This window comes from Salmo salar, chromosome ssa10, assembly GCF_905237065.1.
Source record: "Salmo salar chromosome ssa10, Ssal_v3.1, whole genome shotgun sequence".
NCBI lineage: Eukaryota > Metazoa > Chordata > Actinopteri > Salmoniformes > Salmonidae > Salmo > Salmo salar.
The window spans coordinates 24,788,066-24,810,102 of NC_059451.1; the positions used below are offsets into that span (position 1 = coordinate 24,788,066).

The 22,037-nt window shown below is 45.0% G+C and overlaps 1 protein-coding gene across 10 annotated transcripts in view; it reads left to right on the forward strand.

Annotated features, from left to right (window-relative positions):
* Window positions 1-22,037, forward strand: part of csnk1g2 (casein kinase 1 gamma 2a) — a 39,506-nt gene that overhangs the window by 8,512 nt on the left and 8,957 nt on the right. For all 10 annotated transcript variants that reach the window (XM_045687139.1, XM_045687136.1, XM_045687138.1 and 7 more), the window contains one exon: window positions 19,406-19,475. In XM_045687139.1, the coding sequence (XP_045543095.1) occupies window positions 19,406-19,475 (70 nt within the window). The remainder of the gene's footprint in view (window positions 1-19,405; window positions 19,476-22,037) is intronic.

The window sequence follows — 22,037 nt, forward strand, 5'->3', positions numbered from 1 at the left end:
CATGGACTACAGGAACTGGACGGGCAAGCACACCCCTCTCCACATCGATGGGGTTGTAGTAGAGGAGGTCAAGAGCTTCAAGTTCCTTCTGCGTCCACATCACATCAATAAGAGAATTAACATGGTCCACACAGTTGTGAAGAAGGCACGACAGCGGCTCTTCCCCCACAGGAGGCTGAAAAGATTTGGCATGGGCCCTCAGATTCTCAAAGTTATACCGCTCCACCATTGAGAGCGTCTTGACTGGCTGCATCACGGCTTGGTACGGCAAATGCAAGGGACCCGACCGCGTGGTGCTACAGAGGTTGGTGAGTACATCACTGGGCTCGAGCTCCCTGCCATCCAGGATCTCTACCAGGCGGTGTCAGAGCAAGGCCCAAAACAATTATCAGACTCCAGCCACCCAAGTCATAGACTGTTTCCTCTGCTACCACACGGCAAACGGTATCATTGCACCAAGTCTAGAACCAACAGGACCTTGAACGGCTGCTAAACAAGACTGCTAAATATCTAATCAAATGGCTACCTGGACAACCTGCATTGATCTTATTTTTTTGTTGTTGCACTGACTCTATGCACACATACTGGACTCTGCCCATACACTAAGTACTGTTTTTTTAACATCGACTCGGTACTGGTACACCCTGTATATAGCCATGTTATTTTTACTCATTATTTGTTATTCACTGTGTATTTGTCATTGTTTTTCAAATATTTTTTTACTCTGCATTGTTGGAAAAGGACCCATAAGTAAGCATTTCACTGTTAGTCTACACCATGTGACAAAATACAATTTCATTTGATGATTGCTTTTTGTCCCCTCAATTTTGATGTGAAAACACCATCACCCACTAATTTGTCATTTTTGCAGATTCAAAGTGTTTGATCTAGTAATGTGTCAATATTTATCTTAAAATGTGCCATTACATATCCAATGTGTGAGCACAACTTTGGATTTCACGCCAAAGTTTTTACGGAGTGAACTTTTTTCTTCTCCTGCTTCGGCCATGCAGTGCGGGTAGCTGTCTTCGTTATATAGGATAAAGTTGATCATTTCATATCTATAAATGACTATACACTGATTGTTTAAAACAAAACTAGCAGAACTATTGCTGATGGTGAACCTGAACATTTGAAATAAAATCTGACGTAGCCCTGATCAGCTGGTAGGCTAGAGCGAGATGAGTCGTCACCGGCAGTAGCCTGGGCTACTTTATTCCGGTTAAACAGTTTTCAACAGCGCATTTAACAATTCCCAAAATAGACAAAATACTTGGATTTGTTATTTAGATGTCTTTAAGCCAGTCACATTCTGGCATTTGAAATGAACAGCACAATTTCCCTGTGTAATGATCATAACTATTACATTTTGGGTAAGATTCACAGTATTTTCTCTAAACCTAGACAAAACTATTGTATTATTATGTTATCTGCCTCATGCCTAACAATTTTTATGTATTTTTTAATTTTTTATTTTTTACATCTTGTCCAAGACAGCACCTTTTATTTATTGGCGTCACCCAATAGGACATTGTCACACCGATGGACAATGTACAACATGCAGTCAAATTTTACTGTTAAAACAATGATACTTTCAGAAGTTTTGACCACTGTAAAAATGCTTCTAAACATCAGTAATGGATCCTCATTAAAGGATTTGAAGTGTACTCATTCCAATTACAGGGACCCGAAAGAGTCCTGTATTGTCTTTTTTTTTTTTATCACCACCTCCCTGAATCGGGAGTGGATCATTTGTGTGCCTGCTGCCTTTCTTGGAAGTAGTAGCTGTTTCTCAAGGCTCCCTCTCTGCAATCGAACCCTGATTTCCCCATTACCTATGGTCACCATGGTAGTACACAGAAACTACCATTGAAAGTTGATAGGGGCAGACATTTGAATGAGTGCCACGAAGGGTCACCAAAAGCGGCCGGGGCACCAGAGAGCACCCTGTATAGGTTTTGTCTAATAAATGCATGTGTCCCCGAAGGTCAGTGCCATTTCTTGGCGTTCAGCCACAGTTATCCAAGTAACATTGGAGCGATCAATGGAACCATTACTGATTTAATGAGCCATTCACCGTTTCACTGTATCGACCATGTGTACTAAGACTAGCATGGCTTAATCTTTGGGACAAGAAAATGGCAGGATCAACAAGTAGAGCAGGGGGGTGCGGTGTCCAAAAGAGGCACGGCTGATGGGGCCCTCACAGGGTGGATCATGTATGCTTATCGGTGAGGAGGAGTGAAACTGGTAGGACACACAGAGGGACCAAGGGGATGGATGGTCTAATGTGGGGAGTGAGAACCAGGAATGGGAGCCCCACAGTCAGCCTCCAATATCTGCCTGCACCATTACTGTGCGAAGTAAAAGAACTAGACCCTGCCCTAGAGGGCAGAGACAGACCCAGAGGTCGCCGGAGCGGTGTTCACCTGCTGAGAGTGAATACAAATATTGTGCTCGGAACCATTTTTAAAAGGATCAAAATTGCAGCAGGATACAAATGGGTCTAATGAGCAAAAGCTATTGGTTTTCTACCCAAAGTTGCAAATAAAAAATGTTGTGATCCATTTAATAAAAACAAGTGACCAGCAAAGTGGACAAGAGTGTGGCAGTACAGGGCTCTATGCTGACCTTTTTTCGGAGCACGTGTGCCTAAGTAAAACATGTAGGAGCGCACACATTTAGGAGCACAAGCTTGATGGTCAGGAATCTGAGTTCAGTGTATGCACCATGGCACTCTGGCTGCGCTACGGTGAAGTGATCATTACAACAAAAATCATCTGGGTGATTTAAAACAAATATTCCAAGGCACACTGGTGCTCCTAAATAAAATGTCCATGGCACACAGCAAAATATTTAGGTGCATATGTGATTTTAAAATGGTTGCAATGTGTAGCCTTGCAGTAGCAGGAACAGCGGCATTTAGTGGTTGTTACTTTAACACTAAATTATGCAAAATAATGCAGGTGACTTCAGTTGCTAATTTCTCTGAACGGGGGGAAAAAACATTACCAGTTTCACTGGGAATACTTTACAAAGGATGAAGAAGCAATACTCTAAGCCACAGCTTCGAACTACTTGGCCTTCACATAACTCTTACAGGATGGGGATATTGGAAATGTAATCCGTCAACTGGAGGACAATTTGTTCTTAAAGATGCACTATGCAGAAATCGCTCTGCCATTTTCTGGTTGCAGAAATTTGAATAGTTCACCTAATTTCAGTTTGTGATAAAGTAAAAAAATGCAAAAACTAAACTTACAAATGGGAAGCATAGAAATATTGCACATAGAAAATATCTACCGCTTCTTAGACTTGCTTTCAACGAGTGACAGATCTATAACTCACATTTCTATGTGAATTTTGTTGGGTTGCCCAAAAAGTTATTACATTCGGAAAGTATTCAGACCCCTTGACTTTTTCCACATTTTGTTATGTTACAGCCTTATTCTAAAATTGATGACATTTTCCCTCATTAATCTACACAGAATACCCCATAATTTTTTGCAAATCATATTTACAAAAGTATTCAGACTCTACTCAGTACTTTTGAAGCACCTCTGGCAGATATTACAGCCTCGAGTCTTCTTGGGTATGACGCTACAAGCTTGGCACACCTGTATTTGGGGAGTTTCTCCCATTTTCTTCTCTGTAGATCCTCTCAAGTTCTGTCAGGTAGGATGGGGAGCATCGCTGCACAGCTATTTTCAGGTCTCCAGAGATGTTTCATCGCGTTCAAGTCAGGGCTTTGGCCGGGGCTGCCACCACCATGCTTCACTGTAGGATGGTGCCTGGTTTCCTCCGTGACGCTTGGCATTCAGGCCAAAGAGTTCAATCTTGGTTTCATCAGACCAGAGAACCTTGTTTCTCATGGTTTGAGAGTCCTTTAGGTGCTTTTTGGCAAACTCCAAGCGGGCTGTCATGTATGTACCTTTTACTGAGGAGTGGCTTCCGTCTGGCCACTCTACCATAAAGGCCTGATTGGTGGAGTGCTGCAGAGATGGTTGTCCTTCTGAAAGGTTCTATCTCCACAGAGGAACTCTAGAGCTCTGTCAGAGTTATCATCGGGTTCTTGGTCACCTCCCTGACCAAGTGCCTCGACACAATCCTGTCTCGGAGCTCTACGGACAATTCCTTCGACCTCATGGCTTGGTTTTTGCTCTGACATGCACTGTCAACTGTGGGACCTTTTATATAGACAGGTGTGTACTTTTCCAAATCATGTCCAATTAATTGAATTTACCACAGGTGGACTCCAAGTTGTAGAAACATCTCAAGGATGATCAATGGAAACAGGATGCACTTGAGCTCAATTTCGAGTCTCATAGCAAAGGGTCTGAATACTTATGTAAATAAGGTATTTCTGTTTTTTCATTTTAATACATTTGCAAAAATGTCAAACTGTTTCACTTTGTCATTATGGGGTATTATGTGTAGAGTGATGAGTAAAACGTTTAATTTTACACATTTTAGAATTAGGCTGTAACATAACAAATGTGGAATAAGTCAAGGGGTCTGAATACTTTCCGAATGCACTGTAACTTCAATGTGCCTCAAATATTTTCTCTCTTATAGAACACACAACAAGCCGACTAGGTAAATGGATATACTATTCTACGATGGGGTTGTCTGTTGTTTCTATTCATTACTCTTTTTGTTTGCAGAGGAAAAGTTAATGTGGACTGTTCTTGCATCTTCAAATTGCGCCTCGGCAGAAATATATTTTCATGTTCCATATTTCTTTAGGGGCGGCAGCAATCATTTTGCCGTGATGCAGTGGAAACACTGCTCTTTGCAAAATGATTTATCTTAATTATTATTTAACTCTCAATCAGATTCTATTCGATTTAGATTGAACTTGTATGTTCAACATCACAGCATAGCTGAAATATACTGTATATGGTGTGTAGAAATCCAGAGGGAGTAGCCAGCAGAGATGGATGGGATGAGGGAAACTCAGGGTTGGAATGTGGAACTGGAGATGAGTGAGAGTGAAATTGCTGACTGAGAGGTAAAATGATGGTAAAAAATAAAATATATATTTTTTTTAATGACACTAAAAAAGGTTGTTACAGCCAATGCCCGTTTTGAGGGTGGCCTGGTGGTTGGGAGCGCTGGACCGTTGGCCAAGAGGACGCTGCCTCGGGTCCCCGAGTCGTCTGGGTGGGGGATCCATCGATATGCCCGGGGCTCTTGTCGGTTGCTCTGGATGGGAGCCTCTGCTAGATGTCTAAAATGTAATGTAAATGTTGTATGGCTTCACTGCAGGTGGATTGTATGTTTTAAAATTCACAAAAAATGTAAAATATACTAAAGAAGCTCCATACTACTTGTCAGACATGGAGAAGTGATAATTGGATGTTTGGTTACTGTATTTATTGAATATTATGTGAATCCTATAAATTAGAATAGCCAATATGGGTGCAATCAATGAACTTAATTTCCCAGAGAAATCTCAACAAAATAAAGTTGCCGGAATGCTAATCTTATCGATTTTATTTATTTTATTTTTGTACTTTTTACCCCTTTTTCGTGATATCCATTTGGTAGTTACAGTCTTGTCCCATTGCTGCAACTCCCGTACGGACTCGGGAGAGGCGAAGGTCGAGAGCAATGCGTCCCCCGAAAACACGTGTCCGTAGTGACGTCTCTAGCACTGTGATGCAGTGCCTTAGACCGCTGTGCTGGTCGGTAGGCCTAATCTTATCTATTTCTAACTACAAAAAAGATTTCAGAACAGTCTGACATGGTGGGTGTCATGTCTTGCTGAAATGACATGGAACGACTCTCATGCAGGCCCTGAATAACCCAGTGAATGTTGCAGCCCTTTGTAATATGGCTTCTGTTTTAGTTGTCAGTATTAGCCTCTGTTCATTATGGACTGGCAAGTGTTTTGTATATAATTTTCTGCCTCATACGAAGTTGTATGAGCAGCATGCGATTGGGTGGTGGCTAAACCTGGGACAAAGGTGAATGCCAGTGTTACCCTTGCCAGTGAGAGAGAGGGACGTGCTAGTTGCAGCCCTCAGTCAGACTATCTGGAACTGCACTGCACAGAGAGAAAAGGCAGAGCGACAAACTGCTGAGCGCTGAAAGGTCGTCTTTGTTGGCCAGCCATTTCCACACACAGTGGTCTAGTCTGTGGTTCAGCTGTACACTTTCTCACACTGACGAATCCTTCAGTGATGGAAGCAGGAGCCCGCTCCTGTAAGTACACTGCAGGCTTACAATCTGGGGGGGAACCCAAGCCTTAAAGAAACACATCCTAACAACTTTACAGTAATTGCAGCTCATAATTCATTTAAGCCGTTTACTTGGAAAAACAGCCATGACATTTTTCGTCTGCTCTCCCATGGTGACTTGTGATTTACGGATAACGTTTCTGTACATAAAGATGATCTATTATGCTGTTTGATATCCATTAGCCTTTTTCCTATCACATTTTTATTAGGCTACTACTCATTCTCTTTTACTGCCCCGGAGAGGTTCTCTTTTCCTACTGAAATCTCTTCACGTGCTACAATCTTCCCCCAGTTAATGTGTCCCTCTTTCCTGGTTGGCACCCTTTCTGCCGTTTTGAGTGGACTAGGGATCTGGCGATCAAGGTCATGATGCCCTGGTGCCCCCTCAATAAATCTGCCATGGATTTAGACATAAGGGACCTCTTCTCCCTGTCGCACACACACACTTAGGGCGAAGACTGTAAATAGAAGTCAGCCTCCATCCCTCTATAAGGAAGAGGTGTGGGGGAAATCATTCTTGTCTTTCATTTCTCCCCCTCCTGTACAGTCATTTATTGACAGCTGGAGATAGAGGATGGGAGTTGTTAAACCTGCCACCTATGAGGCCCATGTTATTTGCAATAAACCCCGGGCAGGCTTGTGGGCTGAATCTGCTGGTGACCGTGATGGACAGCTTCTGCTTTGACTGGCAATAGCTCACGGCTTTGAAGGAGAGTGATAAGTCAATTACACTTCCATGGAGACTCCCTGTAAGATATTTCCCTGTTGCTGAAGGACGGATATTTGAATGACCTCATAGTGCTCATTACTACTTAGTGGATATGTATGTGGAGACCAATATGTGTAAGATACTAAGGACTTGCTGTGGCTGGCGAGAAGGTGAATTGTGGTCAACCATAACATGGAAATCAGAGTTGCTGTGTCCTCTTCCTCCTTTTACTGTATCACATACCTATTGCAGCTTGTGGTGGTTGTTGTAGTGTGTTCAAGTACAAACGCTCCATCAGCATGTTGTGCATGAGCGAAACTGACATGTTGATGATTGAACTGCCTATTTTTCACAAGCCAACCGATTAACCCTGTGATGTAAAAAGGCTGCTTTTAGTGAACAGGCTATTCACGTAATCAATGCCCAACACATACATCAAGCTGTTGCTCTGGAAATGGTTAATTATGACCTATAAAACCCAGGGTTGTGTTTGTGGGGAGAGAGAGCTGTGTAGTAGCAGGGGGACACTGGGGGTAGTAGTCGTTCCATTAGCTATTGAGGTCCACTCCTCCATCTCGTGTCAGAGCGGAGCCGCCTGTGTCACTGGTGCTAGTGTTCTTTCAGTGGCTGGGGGGCAGCTGAGGCAGACATGTTTGAAGCGCTGCTATCACGTGGTGGCAGCTGCCGGCTCCGTCTGAAACCTGATCTGAAACAGGAGAAGGGCTGGACACAGGCCAGCTGTTGCTCTCTCACATTGCCTCTTCCACACCTCTGGCAATTAAAGCTGAAGGGACAGCCCCTTGCACCCTGTTTACTAGTATTATAGCATCACTCATTTCCTTATGCAGGTCTGGGCACAGTGGCGATACCTGGGCTTATGCTCTGTTTGAATGTTCAGTCGGCTCTCTAAAATGATAAATATAATTTTCATTTTTATGGTTTAGTATTTCACTATAGCAGTGAGGATATAATCAGGGATGCCCATTTCTCTGAACTCTGCACCACGTACAGTGCCTGATTGATGGTCAAGATGAGGATACACAGTAGTGTATTTATTTCCCACGTCTTACGTAATGGCAGTTTCAGTAATATGCTGTATTACAGTGAGGATCTTCCGGAGAAGGGTCAAGAGGCAGTCTCCCGGGATCCGTGGCAACAGGATCTCTCTCTCTCTCTCTCTCTGTCAGCTGCGATGGAGCTACCATGATCAGATTTAGATGATCAGCTGCGTCCGTAATCCACCCAGAGATCCGTAGCACAGTTTTCAGACCAGCTCAGGAACACATTAATGAGTTAAAGTTAAAATCTGCCATGATCATGAGATCTATGACATAATGAGATGTTGACGAGCCTAAAGCGTGTTTCTTGGAATGAAAATGCTAATAAGTCAAGGCAAGCTTGATAGGAAAATTATCTCCCTTACAACAACTACTATGCTACTACAGACTTGGCTGTGAAACAGACTGGCTGATCCTTTTTGGTTAGTCCTTTGTTGGAGAGCGGTCTGTGAGCAGTGTGGTGGTGGTGGCAGCTGAGCAGGAGAGGGGCTGCAGCAGGAGGTCCAACACTGAAGTTCCTTTTAGCCCTGGCTGCAGGTCAGCTGCCCCAGTCCCCAGACTTGCCTGGTCACACTCCATGTCTGCTGTACATGCTCAACTAAATAATATGCTTATAGAATGTTACAAAAATCACAATTTATGAAAAGGATATTGACAAAAAGGTAGCCTATTTTTCTATTTATCTTCTCAAACCCCCCCCCCCCCAACAAAATTGGATTTTCCACACATAATGGGCTTTCCATACATAAATCCAACACATTTTGGGTTTGACAGACACCTGTGTCCAGTCCAGCTGACAAGTTTCTAGGAAGAATACATTTGTTTCACTGAAGTACGTAAGCCATTAGGCAGCCTATACGTTAAAATCTTTACAAGCCCAAATGCGTGATTTCATTTGAATATTAGATTTAACCTTACGTTACAGATAATCTGCTTTTGGACTGCTCATTTCCTGAAAAGAGCAGCTGTAGGGACATCCTTAAACGCTTAAGGTTCCAAAACCTCTATACCAGGCGGTGTCAGAGGAAGGCCCAAAATAATGGTGAAGGATTCCAGCCACCCAAGCCATAGACTGTTCTCTCTGCTACCACGAGGCAAGCGGCACCAGTGCTGCTACTATCTTATCTATCCTGTTGCCTAGTCACTTTACCCCTAACTACAATGACTCTCGAAGTATTCATACCCCTTGACTTTTTCCACATATTTTTGTGTGGCATTAAAATGGAAAACCCCCAAAAACATTCCTTACCCCAGGATACTTCAACTGACTATCTGGGACAATAAAGATAATGGAGGACTTTGTGGCTGTGTAAATGTTATAGATTTATTGATGGGAAAAGCAAACAATAGGCTTATGTTTTGGCATGAATCGCCTTCATCAGAGCCGTCGTTAGCCATGAAGTGCTTTGAAAATCTGGTCATGGCTCACATCAACACCATCATCCCGGAAACCCTAGACCCACCAAATTTGCATACCGCCCCAACAGATCCACAGATGACGTAATCTCAATCGCACTCCACACTGCCCTTTCCCACCAGGATCCTGGATTTCCTAACGGGCCGCCCCCAGGTGGTAAGGGTAGGCAACAACACATCTGCCACGCTGATCCTCAACACCGGGGCCCCTCGGGTGCGTGCTTAGTCCCCACCTGTACTCCCTGTTCACCCACGACTCCAACACCATCAAGTTTGCTGACGACACACAAGGCAAGCGGTACCGGAGCGCCAAGTCCAGGTCCAAAAGGCTCCTTAACAGCTTCAACCCCCAAGCTATAGAACTGCTGAACAATTAATCAAATGGCCACCCGGACTATTTACATTGACCCCCCCCCACACACTGCTGCTACTCGCTGTTTATTATCTATGCATTGTCACTTTACCCCTACCTACATGTACAAACATGTACTACATGTACCCCCTGTATATAGCCTCGTTATTGTTATTTTGTGTTACTTTTTATATACTTTAGTTTATTTAGTCAATATTTTCTTATCTCTATTTCTTGAACTGCATTGTAGGTTTAAGGGCTTGTAAGTAAGCATTTCACTAAGGTCTACTACACCTGTTGTATTTGGCGCATGTGACAAATAAAATTTGATTTGAGTAGGAAACATGTGGGAAGCACCTACTGTATGTGTCCTCGCAGGGGAGTGTCCCACTCGTCATGTCAACTAAACATGTCAATAATATCTATACTGTCAGAAGTAGTAGTAGCAACTACACAGGTTATTCAAACAGGAGTATGATCATCATTCAAGATTCCTACACAAACATTCCTCTTGAATAACAAAAGACTGAGAAACAAAGAAATGTATTTACAAAAAAGATAAGAGAGCTGTTCATTCAGACCCTTCGCCTCGCCACAATCTAAGCAGTCGATTCAAAGTGCCCCACTGTAACAATTTTCTCACTATATTGCCACCTCTGGAGGAAAGAGAAACTTTCTAAATTCCCCAGAATTTCAAGGTAGAGGCTGAGCGATGACTGACATTTACGTAATGCCGCACAATCGCATAGTCCATATTTTTGGTGAGGATAGCTGTTATGTGTTCAGCTATTTTTACTTTGAGTGCGCGATTTGTCTGACCAATGTAAACAAGCCCACATCGGCATTTGAGCATGCAAACCACAGTGTTGAGATTAAAATTGATTTAAGTGGAATTTTTTTGCCAACGATCTACACAAACTACTCTGTCAAAGTGGAAGAAAAATTATAACTTAAAAAAAGATATATGGTAAAAAAAAGATATATGGTAAATAAAACACTATCTTGATTAGGTAAGTATTCAACCCCCTGAGTCAATACATATTAGAATCACCTTTGGCATAGATTACAGCTGTGAGTCTTTATGGGTAAGTCTCTCTAAGATCTTAGCACACCTTGATTGTACAATATTTGTCCATTATTCTTTAAAATGTTCTTCAAGTGCTGTCAAGTTGGTCGGTGATCATTGCTAGACAGCCTTTTTCAAGTCTTGCCATAGGTTTCCATGCCGGTTTAAGTCAAAACTGTAACTAGGCCACTCAGGTACATTCAATGTCGTCTTGGTAAGCAACTCCAGTGTATATTTGGCTTTGTGTTTTAGCTTATTGTCCTGCTGAAAGGTACATTTGTCTCCCAGTGTCTGTTGAAAAGTAGACTGAACCAGATTTTCCTCTAGCTCTATTCCGTATTTTTTATCCTAAAAGTGGAACAGTATTGCTTTCGTCCCTCTCCTCACCCCCACCTGGGCATGAAACCGGGACCCTCTGCACACATCGACAACAGTCACCCTCGAAGCCTCAATACCTATCGCTCCACAAAATCCACAGCCCTCGCAGAGCTAGGGAAACTACTTCAAGGTCTCAGAGCGAGTGACGTCACCAATTTGAAACTCTACTAGCGTGCACCGCTAACTAGCTAGCCGTTTTACACCGGTTACTCAAGCATACCCATAACATGATGCAGCCACCACCATACTTGAAAATATGGCGTGGTGCTCAGTGATGTGTTGGATTTGCTCCAAATATAACGCTTAGTATTCAGACAAAAAGTAAATTTCTTTGCCACATTTCTTGCGGTATTACTTTAGTGCCTTATTGAAAACAGGATGCATGTTTTAGAATATTTTTTATTCTGTACAGGCTTCCTTCTTTTCACTCTCATTTAGGTTAGTATTGTGGAGTAACTACAGTTTTTGATCCATCCCGTTTTTGTTTTTTTCTCACAGCCATTAAACTCTGGAACTTTAAAAAAAAATCACCGTTGGCCTCATAGTGAAATCCCTAAAGGGTTTCCTTCCTCTCTAGCAACTGAGTTAGGAAGGACACCTGTATCTTTGTAGTAACTGGGTGTATTGATACACCATCCAAGGTATAATACCTTCACCATGCTCAAATGGACATTCAATGCCTTCATTTTTTTTACCCATCTGCCAATAGATGCCCTTTGAGAACCATTGGAAAACCTCCCTGGTCTTTGTTGTTGACTCTGTGCTTGAAATTCACTGCTCGACTGAGGGACCTTACAGATTGTATGTGTGGGGTACAGAGATGGGGTAGTCATTCAAAAATACATGTTAAACACTTATTGCACACAGTGAGTCCATGCAACTTATGTGACTTGTTAAGCACATTTTTACTCCTGAACTTTAGGCTTGCCTGTAACGGTTGTCGTCGGGAATGGAGGACCAAAACGCAGCAGGAATGTGGATGCTCATCTTGTATATATTTTAAATCAAAGTGAACACCAAAATAACAAAAACAAAGAACTCAAACTACAAACAGTCTTGTCACGCTCACACACGCAAAACAAGAAAGAATCTCCCACAACACTACACCAAACAATTACCCATATATAGGACTCAATCAGAAGCAACGAGAAAGCACCTGCCTCCAATTGAGTCCAACCCCCCATTAACCTACACATAGAAATACCCCAAACCAGAAAGAACATAGAAATACAAAACATAGAACATAAACCAAAAAACCCAGAAATAATAAATCAAACACCCTACTACATAAAACACCACCCTGAACCACATACAAAATACCCTCTGCCACGTCCTGACCAAACTACCATAACAAATAACCCTTATACTGGTCAGGACGTGACAGTACCCCCCCTAAAGGTGCAGACCCCGGATGCACCTCATAAATAAACAACCCCCCCCCATCAAAAAAAGTCCTCCTAAACTAAACGGAGGGAAGGGAGCGTGGCTGCCGTCACCAACGGCACTTGTGCTACACCCCCCCTCCCCAACCCACCTATACAGGAGGTGGTTCTTGCTCCGGCCTACTGTCCTCCAGAATGCAGACAGACTTGATCAGTTTCGGGCCGTAGGCAGACTCCCCTCGTTCCGGATCGTAGGCAGACCTCTTCCGTTCCACACTGTAGGCAGACTCATTTGAAACACAGTTACTCATATTTAGTTCCGGGTCGCAGGCAGACTCCCTCGGTTCCGGGTTGCAGGCAGACTCCCTCGGTTCCGGGTCGCATGCAGACTCCCTCGGTTCCGGGTCGCAGGCAGACTCCCTCGGTTCTGGACTAGACACTGTTGCCGGATACTCTGGACTGCACACTGTTGCCGGATACTCTGGACTGCACACTGTTGCTGGATACTCTGGACTGCACACTGTTGCCGGATACTCTGGACTGCACACTGTTGCCGGATACTCTGGACTGCACACTGTTGCTGGATGCTCTGGACTGCACACTGTTGCCGGATACTCTGGACTGCACACTGTTGCCGAACTCTCGAGGCTGGGCTGACGCACTGGAAGCCTGATGCGTGGTACTGGTACTGGATGTGCCAGTCTGGGGACACGCACCTCAGGGCTAGTGCGGGGAGCGGGAACAGGCCGAGTCGGACTGGGTTGACGCACTGGAAGCCTGATGTGTGGTGCTGGTACTGGAGGTATCAGCCTGGGAACACGCACCTCAGGGCTAGTGCGAGGAGCAGGAACAGGCTGTACTGGACTGGGCTGACTCATTGGAAGCTTGATGCGTGGTGCTGGTACTGGACGTGCCAGACTGGGGTTTCGCACTTCCGGGTCAGCACGAGAGACAGGAACTGGAAACACCGGGCCATGGAGGCGCACAGGCGGTCTTGATCTCACCTCCTGCACAACCCGTCCTGGCTGGATGGAACTAGTAGCCCTGTACGAGCGGAGTGCTGGTACAGGGCGAACTGGGCTGTGCAGGGGCCTGATGGTTGCCGTGCGTAGAGCGGGAGTAGGGTAGCCTGGTCCTAGGAGGCGTACCAGCGACCAGACGTGCTGCGCAGGCATCCTCCTACCAGGCTGGATGCCCACTCTAGCACGGCATCTGCGAGGGGCTAGAATAACTCGCACCGGACTGTGCGTGCGTATGGGCGAAATTGTGCGCACTTCAGCAAAACACGGCACCCTCCACTCCATATAAACACGGGGAGCTGGCTTAGGGCTCACCCTTGGCCCAGCCAAACTACCCGTGTGCCCCCCCCAAAAATGTTTATTGGGGGTGCCTCTCGTGCTCTACCTTCCTCCCAGGCAGGTTGTCACAGTGGTCCAGTAATTGTTCCCATGTCCAGTCAATCCTAGACTCCAATACCTCCAGCGACCAGGATGCCATCTCCTCCCGAGCGCGCTGCTTCCTATAGTCCAGACCGAATTCCCTTGGCTCCTTTCTCCGCTGCTTGGTCCTTTTGTGGTGGGAGATTCTGTAACGGTTGTCGTCGGGAATGGAGGACCAAAACACAGCAGGAATGTGGATGCTGATCTTGTATTTATTTTAAATCAAAGTGAACACCAAAATAACAAAAACAAAGAACTCACGAACAACAAACAGTCTTGTCGCACACGCAAAACAAGAAACAATCTCCCACAACACTACACCAAACAATTACCCATATATAGGACTCTCAATCAGAGGCAACGAGAAAGCACCTGCCTCCAATTGAGAGTCCAACCCCCCATTAACCTACACATAGAAATACCCCAAACCGGAAAGAACATAGAAATACAAAACATAGAACATAAACCAAAAAACCCAGAAATAATAAATCAAACACCCTACTACATAAAACACCACCCCGAACCACATAAACAAAATACCCTCTGCCACGTCCTGATCAAACTACCATAACAAATAACCCTTATACTGGTCAGGACGTGACATTGCCATAACAAAAGGGTTGAATACATACTGACTCAAGACATTTCATCTTTTCATTTTTAATTAGTTTGTAAGCATTTCTAAAAACATAATTCCACTTTGACATTATGGGGTATTGTGTGTACTGTAGTGACACGTCTCAATTTCATCCATTTTAAACACAACAAAATATGGAAAAAGTCAAGGGAGGCACTGTACACCCACTGGTCAGTTTATTAGGTACACCCATCTCGTACTGGGTTGGACCCCCCCTTTGCCTCCAGAACAGCCTGAATTCTTCAGGTAATTCTACTAGGTGTCGAAAACGTTCCACAGGGATGTTGGTATATGCTGACGCGATAGCATCACGCAGTTTCTGCTGATTGGACAGCGGTATATTGGTACTGTGAACAGCCCGTTCCATCTCATCTTAAAAATACTCTATTGGGTTGAGGTCTGGGGACTGTGCAGGCCACTCAAGTAAACTGAACGTGATGTCATGTTCCAGGCCATGTTTTCCACTCCTCAACTGTCCACTCCAGCCCATCTGTGACAAGGACCAACTAGTTGTGCATTCCAAGATGTTGTTCTGCACACTGTTATACTACTCCATTATTTGTCAACCCACGCTCAGTCGCTTTGGTCAGTCGTTTTGCCCATTCTAACGTTCAATCAAACAGTAACTGAATGCCTCGATGCCTGTCTGTCTGCTTTATATAACAAGCCACGGCCACGTGCCTCACTGTCTAGGAGCAATCAGTTTTTGTGAACAGGGTGGTGAACCTAATAAACTGCCGGGAGAGTGTATTTGTACATAGCTACCTCAATTACCTTGTACCCCTGCACATCAACTTGGTACTGGTTACTCCCCTTAATGTATATAGCCTTGTTATCTTCTACTTCCTCTATGTAGCCATGTTATTTTCTACTTCCTGTATATAGCCATGTCATTTTTTACTATTTATTGTTATTTGTTAATCACTGTGTATTTATTCCTCGTGTCACTATTTCTACATTTTTATTTCAATGTTTTTTCTTTAACACCGCATTGTTTGAAAAAGGACCTGTAAATAAGCATTTCATTGTTAAGTCTACACCTGTTGTTTACAAAGCATGTGTCTAATAACATTTTATTGTTTGCTCCTAAGCACTTTATTCCATCTAAGTGAAAAGGTTGTTTGTAATGCTTCTAGTGCGAGCTCTGTGAGTATCTTCTTTTAAAAGGTTGGGTGTGGAGATTGGGCATCGAGAGGGTCTGCTATAATTTTTGAGAGGCAATGATAAGGAATTTTATGAACCATTAAACATGGAAAGGTAGGCTACCTACCGCGATTGTAGATATTATTTCCTGGGTTGGTTTGGTCATTTGCATAGTTAACTGCTGGGATGAGTCTAAGCATGTAAAGCCCCATAAGCCTCTGTTTTAGGGTCCTGTGGTTTTCAGCCATCTGTTTTTATTTATATATTTTTCCCACGTCCTCCCTAGTGGAGAGGCTAAGCCTCCCTCCACTGATGATGTCACAGACAGTGCCCCGCCCTGACCTCCCTCACCGCCCCGTGCCTGGTCATGTGTCCAGTTCAGTTCCACTAAACCAGTCTCTCTCTCCTCAGATATCCACTTAAGATGGACGAGATGTGCCTAATGTTCAGCCTGGGAGCAGGATGGGGCTGTGTCTTAATCTTATTTTCATCTCCTTTCCTTCACCTGCACTAATATGAAAACACTGAGTAGACTGGTGCTGGGTGGAGGAGAGCTGTTGAGTAGACTGGTGCTGGGTGGAGGAGAGCTGTTGAGTAGACTGGTGCTGGGTGTAGGAGAGCTGTTGAGTAGACTGGTGCTGGGTGGAGGAGAGCTGTTGAGTAGACTGGTGCTGGGTGGAGGAGAGCTGTTGAGTAGACTGGTGCTGGGTGGAGGAGAGCTGTTGAGTAGACTGGTGCTGGGTGGAGGAGAGCTGTTGAGTAGACTGGTGCTGGGTGGAGGAGAGCTGTTGAGTAGACTGGTGCTGGGTGGAGGAGAGCTGTTGAGTAGACTGGTGCTGGGTGGAGGAGAGCTGTTGAGTAGACTGGTGCTGGGTGGAGGAGAGCTGTTGAGTAGACTGGTGCTGGGTGGAGGAGAGCTGTTGAGTAGACTGGTGCTGGGTGGAGGAGAGCTGTTGAGTAGACTGGTGCTGGGTGGAGGAGAGCTGTTGAATAGACTGGTGCTGGGTGGAGGAGAGCTGTTGAGTAGACTGGTGCTGGGTGGAGGAGAGCTGTTGAGTAGACTGGTGCTGGGTGGAGGAGAGCTGTTGAGTAGACTGGTGCTGGGTGGAGGAGAGCTGTTGAGTAGACTGGTGCTGGGTGGAGGAGAGCTGTTGAGTAGACTGGTGCTGGGTGGAGGAGAGCTGTTGAATAGACTGGTGCTGGGTGGATGAAAGGTGTCGACTAGACTGCTGCTGGGTGGAGGAGAGCTGTTGAGTAGACTGGTGCTGGGTGGAGGAGAGCTGTTGAATAGACTGGTGCTGGGTGGAGGAGAGCTGTTGAATAGACTGGTGCTGGGTGGATGAAAGGTGTTGAGTAGACTGGTGCTGGGTGGATGAAAGGTGTCGAGTAGACTGGTGCTGGGTGGAGGAGAGCTGTTGAGTAGACTGGTGCTGGGTGGAGGAGAGCTGTTGAATAGACTGGTGCTGGGTGGATGAAAGGTGTTGAGTAGACTGGTGCTGGGTGGATGAAAGGTGTTGAGTAGACTGGTGCTGGGTGGAGGAGAGCTGTTGAATAGACTGGTGCTGGGTGGATGAAAGGTGTTGAGTAGACTGGTGCTGGGTGGATGAAAGGTGTTGAATAGACTGGTGCTGGGTGGATGAAAGGTGTTGAGTAGACTGGTGCTGGGTGGATGAAAGGTGTCGAGTAGACTGGTGCTGGGTGGATGAAAGGTGTCGAGTAGACTGGTGCTGGGTGGATGAAAGGTGTTGAATAGACTGGTGCTGGGTGGATGAAAGGTGTTGAGTAGACTGGTGCTGGGTGGATGAAAGGTGTTGAATAGACTGGTGCTGGGTGGATGAAAGGTGTTGAGTAGACTGGTGCTGGGTGGATGAAAGGTGTTGAATAGACTGGTGCTGGGTGGAGGAGAGCTGTTGAATAGACTGGTGCTGGGTGGATGAAAGGTGTTGAGTAGACTGGTGCTGGGTGGAGGAGAGCTGTTGAATAGACTGGTGCTGGGTGGATGAAAGGTGTTGAATAGACTGGTGCTGGGTGGATGAAAGGTGTTGAATAGACTGGTGCTGGGTGGAGGAGAGCTGTTGAATAGACTGGTGCTGGGTGGATGAAAGGTGTTGAGTAGACTGGTGCTGGGTGGATGAAAGGTGTTGAGTAGACTGGTGCTGGGTGGATGAAAGGTGTTGAGTAGACTGGTGCTGGGTGGAGGAGAGCTGTTGAATAGACTGGTGCTGGGTGGATGAAAGCTGTTGAATAGGGATGTGACAAATAAAAATGTTTCCTTCGTGTTTAAACTGCAATTTGTTTTTATTGGTTTTCCATTATCATAAAATTCCATGTGAATTCACAATGCAGCTGCGATGCTGCCAGAAACGGTTTGGGTCTCTCTCTTGCATTTCTCTATCAATTTTTCCAACTGTAACGACGATGACGTCATGGTGGAGAGTCGACTCCAAAAGAATTGTTTCCACGATTCCTTGCAGGTCGACTCCTATTTCTGAGTGTCAAGATTCGATTCCGCTATGAATCAACTCTTATGATTCAGTATTTTTGGAACAGTACTTCCGGTAACATAAACACTTGCATCTTTCATAGCAAACTAGCGAGGGGAAGGGCACAGTATAGGCAGGTCGGCCACCAGGCACACAGTCAGAACCATACACTAGGCCTTGTGGCAATCAAAAGCTGTATCTCACAGCATTCCATTGCATCTCGCAATTTCTTGGCTTGCAATGTCTCACAACTTCAATAAAGCAGGGTCTATCATCAATGAATAGGCTAGGATATTCTAGACGCAACAGACCGAAGACTGAACACACACTCGCATCATTTGTAAAGAGCAGGCGAGCCAGTGTGAGGGAGAGAGAGGAGGAGGCAGGCAGGCAGGCAGAAGGAACCGTCTGTATACGTCTTGGTAATCTGTTTCTCTTAATGTCTTGTCTTGCATGCCTCACGTTCACCAAAGTAGGCAAAAGTTTGCCTCTTCCTCTCCGGTTTTATTGAAATGACACAAAGTTCCCCAGCCTATATAGCCTATTGTCTAGTTAGGCTATAACACGGAAAATAAAATACCTTTTTCTTAAAGTTAAGGATCCCAATTTTGTGAAACGGGTGAGGCTGGTGCTGGTTGGATGAGCTGTGTGGAGGAGGCTAATGCTGTCCTGGGTGGCTGATGTGTCTAGGGCCCAATAAAATCTGTGAAATGTTTTGCCTGGTTCCGATTTCTCCGTTATTAGTTTTTACAGGTTTGTTTTGCATCTTGCAAGCTACATTTGTTCATAAATACATAATGCCCTTGCATCATCATCGTGGAGGAAGGATGTTGTGTTAAGTTGATGATGATTTACGTTTTAGGTTCTTAGCTCTACGTGGTGTCTAAGCCTGAGGGATCTTGGGAATGTTATAGTAAGCATGGATGCATCGCTTAGTTGTCTCATGGAATCTATGAAAAGGCCTATACTGTTTCACATACAACATATTGTTTTTTAACCATTTATCACCATAATCTTGACGTTGATCCACCTATTGAATATGTTAATAACCACTACGTGTTTTCCATTACTAATGGGGTTCTCTTTCTTTCCTTTTTCAGGAACCGATAAAGTCCCGGGCTCCACAGCTTCACTTGGAATATAGATTTTATAAACAGTTGGGAAGTTCAGGTAAGCACATACAGCTACAGTATTATAACTGTTTAATAACGCAGTGTTCGCTACTAGGCTCAGCTGGATGGATGGCGATCTTCTCTGCACACGTATCTGGGAGATATGAGAGCCCTGTCCCCCTCCTACAGATGGTTGTTCCCTAGCAGGCCCAGGACCTTCATGCCATGTCTATGTGCTCTCTCTGTGCTGTGATCCATGGGGCTGTGCTGTGCTGTACCTCCAGCCCTTTGATGTGGCCGCTTGGCTTCAGAGGGGAGAGGTGGGGCAGTAGGATCAGGTGGTGGGGAGGGACAGGGACCTGAAACAGCCCACGGCAAAGCTTGGCCAGCCTGGAATGCTTAATGTTTGATCCTCTCACTGCTTAATTCTATCATTGAAAAATCTCTCTGACATTGGGCCACTTTTTCTATTTTTTTTTTTACCAAAGTGATTAGTACTATACTTTTCATCATTCGTTAGTTCAAGTCACTTTCTATGAGCGTTTGATCTGTTAAGAAAACAGCTGGTGAATATATATTATATTTACGGTCCGTAAATAGATTGTATTGTATTTGAGGGTAGGTAGGGACAAGCTGACCACTTGTATTCTAATTCCATTAAATGTGACTGAGGACACTGGTCTTTGATCCTTTTGGCTTTTAAAGAAAGAGATAAACAGCTTGGGCAAAGCCTGTGCATTCATTTGATCACTGGAGTGGAAGGCCACACGCAGACACACGCACTCTAAGACGAGTGTGTGTGTCACTGCGCCCAGGGATGTTCTCTTTCATAAGGCAAGTGTGTGTCTCTTTCTCATAGAGAGCTGATCACCTGCCAGCTTGCTCTCGGTCCCTGTGCCAGAGCAGCAGCTCCACAGTGTTAATAGGGAGTTGGAGTGCAGGGCATTAGAGGTGTCCTAGGCTAGTCTATTTATAGATGGCCTTCAATGTGCAGTAGGGTCATTATCGTATATCTACTTCCATCGCTCGTCTCAGCAATGCCTCTGGCCTGCCTGAAGAAGAAAGCCCAGGGAAACTCTCCCGTGATGTACAGGGAAAAGGGCTGGCCTATCTCTGTCTGTCAGCTATCCTTTGTTGTGATCTGTCTGACTGGGCCAGTAGATGTATTCCCCATCCCAGGCAGCACAGCATAGCACAATGTACTATTTATCTTCCTTACACCTATTTGAGAACAGTCGATCGAAGTTGCTTGTGGATCCTCATCCATTCATTGGATAGTGAGTCTTTATCCCCACCCCTTGGGCCAGCCCATTGAAGGAGTCTATGTCCTCTGTAGTGTTTCCACTAATGCGTTATACACATCCTGACTTCCCTCTCCTCCTCCGGCCACTGTGGCAGAGGGACCACCAGAGAGAGGCCTGCTACAATCTCATAGGCTGAGCTAAAGATGGAGCCAGTGACAATGTTGGTCCAGCTTCCCTCGCATTATAGAATGGAGGGGGGAAAGTGTTCCTCTTACTGGTTGCTACATCTATTGAAAGATTGTGTGGAGTAGTGAGGAATTATCAAGTCTTCTTCTGCTTATGATTCTTCTGTAAAAATGATTCTGTATGGTAAAGATGGATACAGGCGTCTAGTCCTTTTACAATGTGAATGTGACACAATTTAAGCCAGGGTCAAGCCCTGGTCTGAACCTGGACCCCACTGCCACAAATACTGGAGCGTTGTCAGCTGTACATGATGCTTAAGAGGAGCTTATCTTAAGAGTGTTAATTCTCGCCTGCCCTGGAAAGCACCCAATCACTAGAACAACACATTCAGCTACACACACTAGCTGGTCTGGCCACGCCCCAACCCCAACATTAACCAATGAGCATGGGGTGTCTGAGACGACATACACTTTTTACGTCACTATGAATAATTGAACTGGATGACTGGTTGACTGAGCTCACAGTCCTGATAGCATGTTCTTCACTTTGGTCGCATGCAGTGATTTCACGTCTCCTTATGAGATGATTTAAGATTTCACTGATAATATCAGTGCATGTGAATATTTAGTAACCCATCGTCAAAGCTTTGCCTCGCAGCATTGCCTGCTCTTACACAAGTCGTATGTGTCCTTCTTCAATGCCCACTGCCCTGGTATCTTGGGAGTGATAAATCAATCAGTGCCATTTTGAGTATGAGTTTGCAGTGATCTTCTGTGGTCCATCCAGTCCAGAGCAGTCTGGATATTTTATGCGCTGCCTGCCTGGGATGGATAACATAATCTACCACTGAGTCAGACAGGCTCTATGCAGGGCAGGCCGGCTGGACGATCACGTTTCAGCCCGGCTACATCGCCACAGCCCGGCCTAATGAAATCAGCGCCTCTTTTTCTCTCCCCGATGCACTCGGCATTCTAAATGTTTAATTGAGACCGCCTCCCTCTCGGGCTCGGCCTAAACTTTGACATTTCATTGTAGGGCAACATTGTCTGCCACAGTGGCCAGACTGAGAGGGGCCCCTGTCTGAGACAATACTCTGGATTGTTCCAGACACGTTTCACTTGTGTTTGGAGAGAGTGGGTTGTGAGCAGTGCACAGAATGGCACTGGAAGGCAGCAGAATAGACTTTGAAG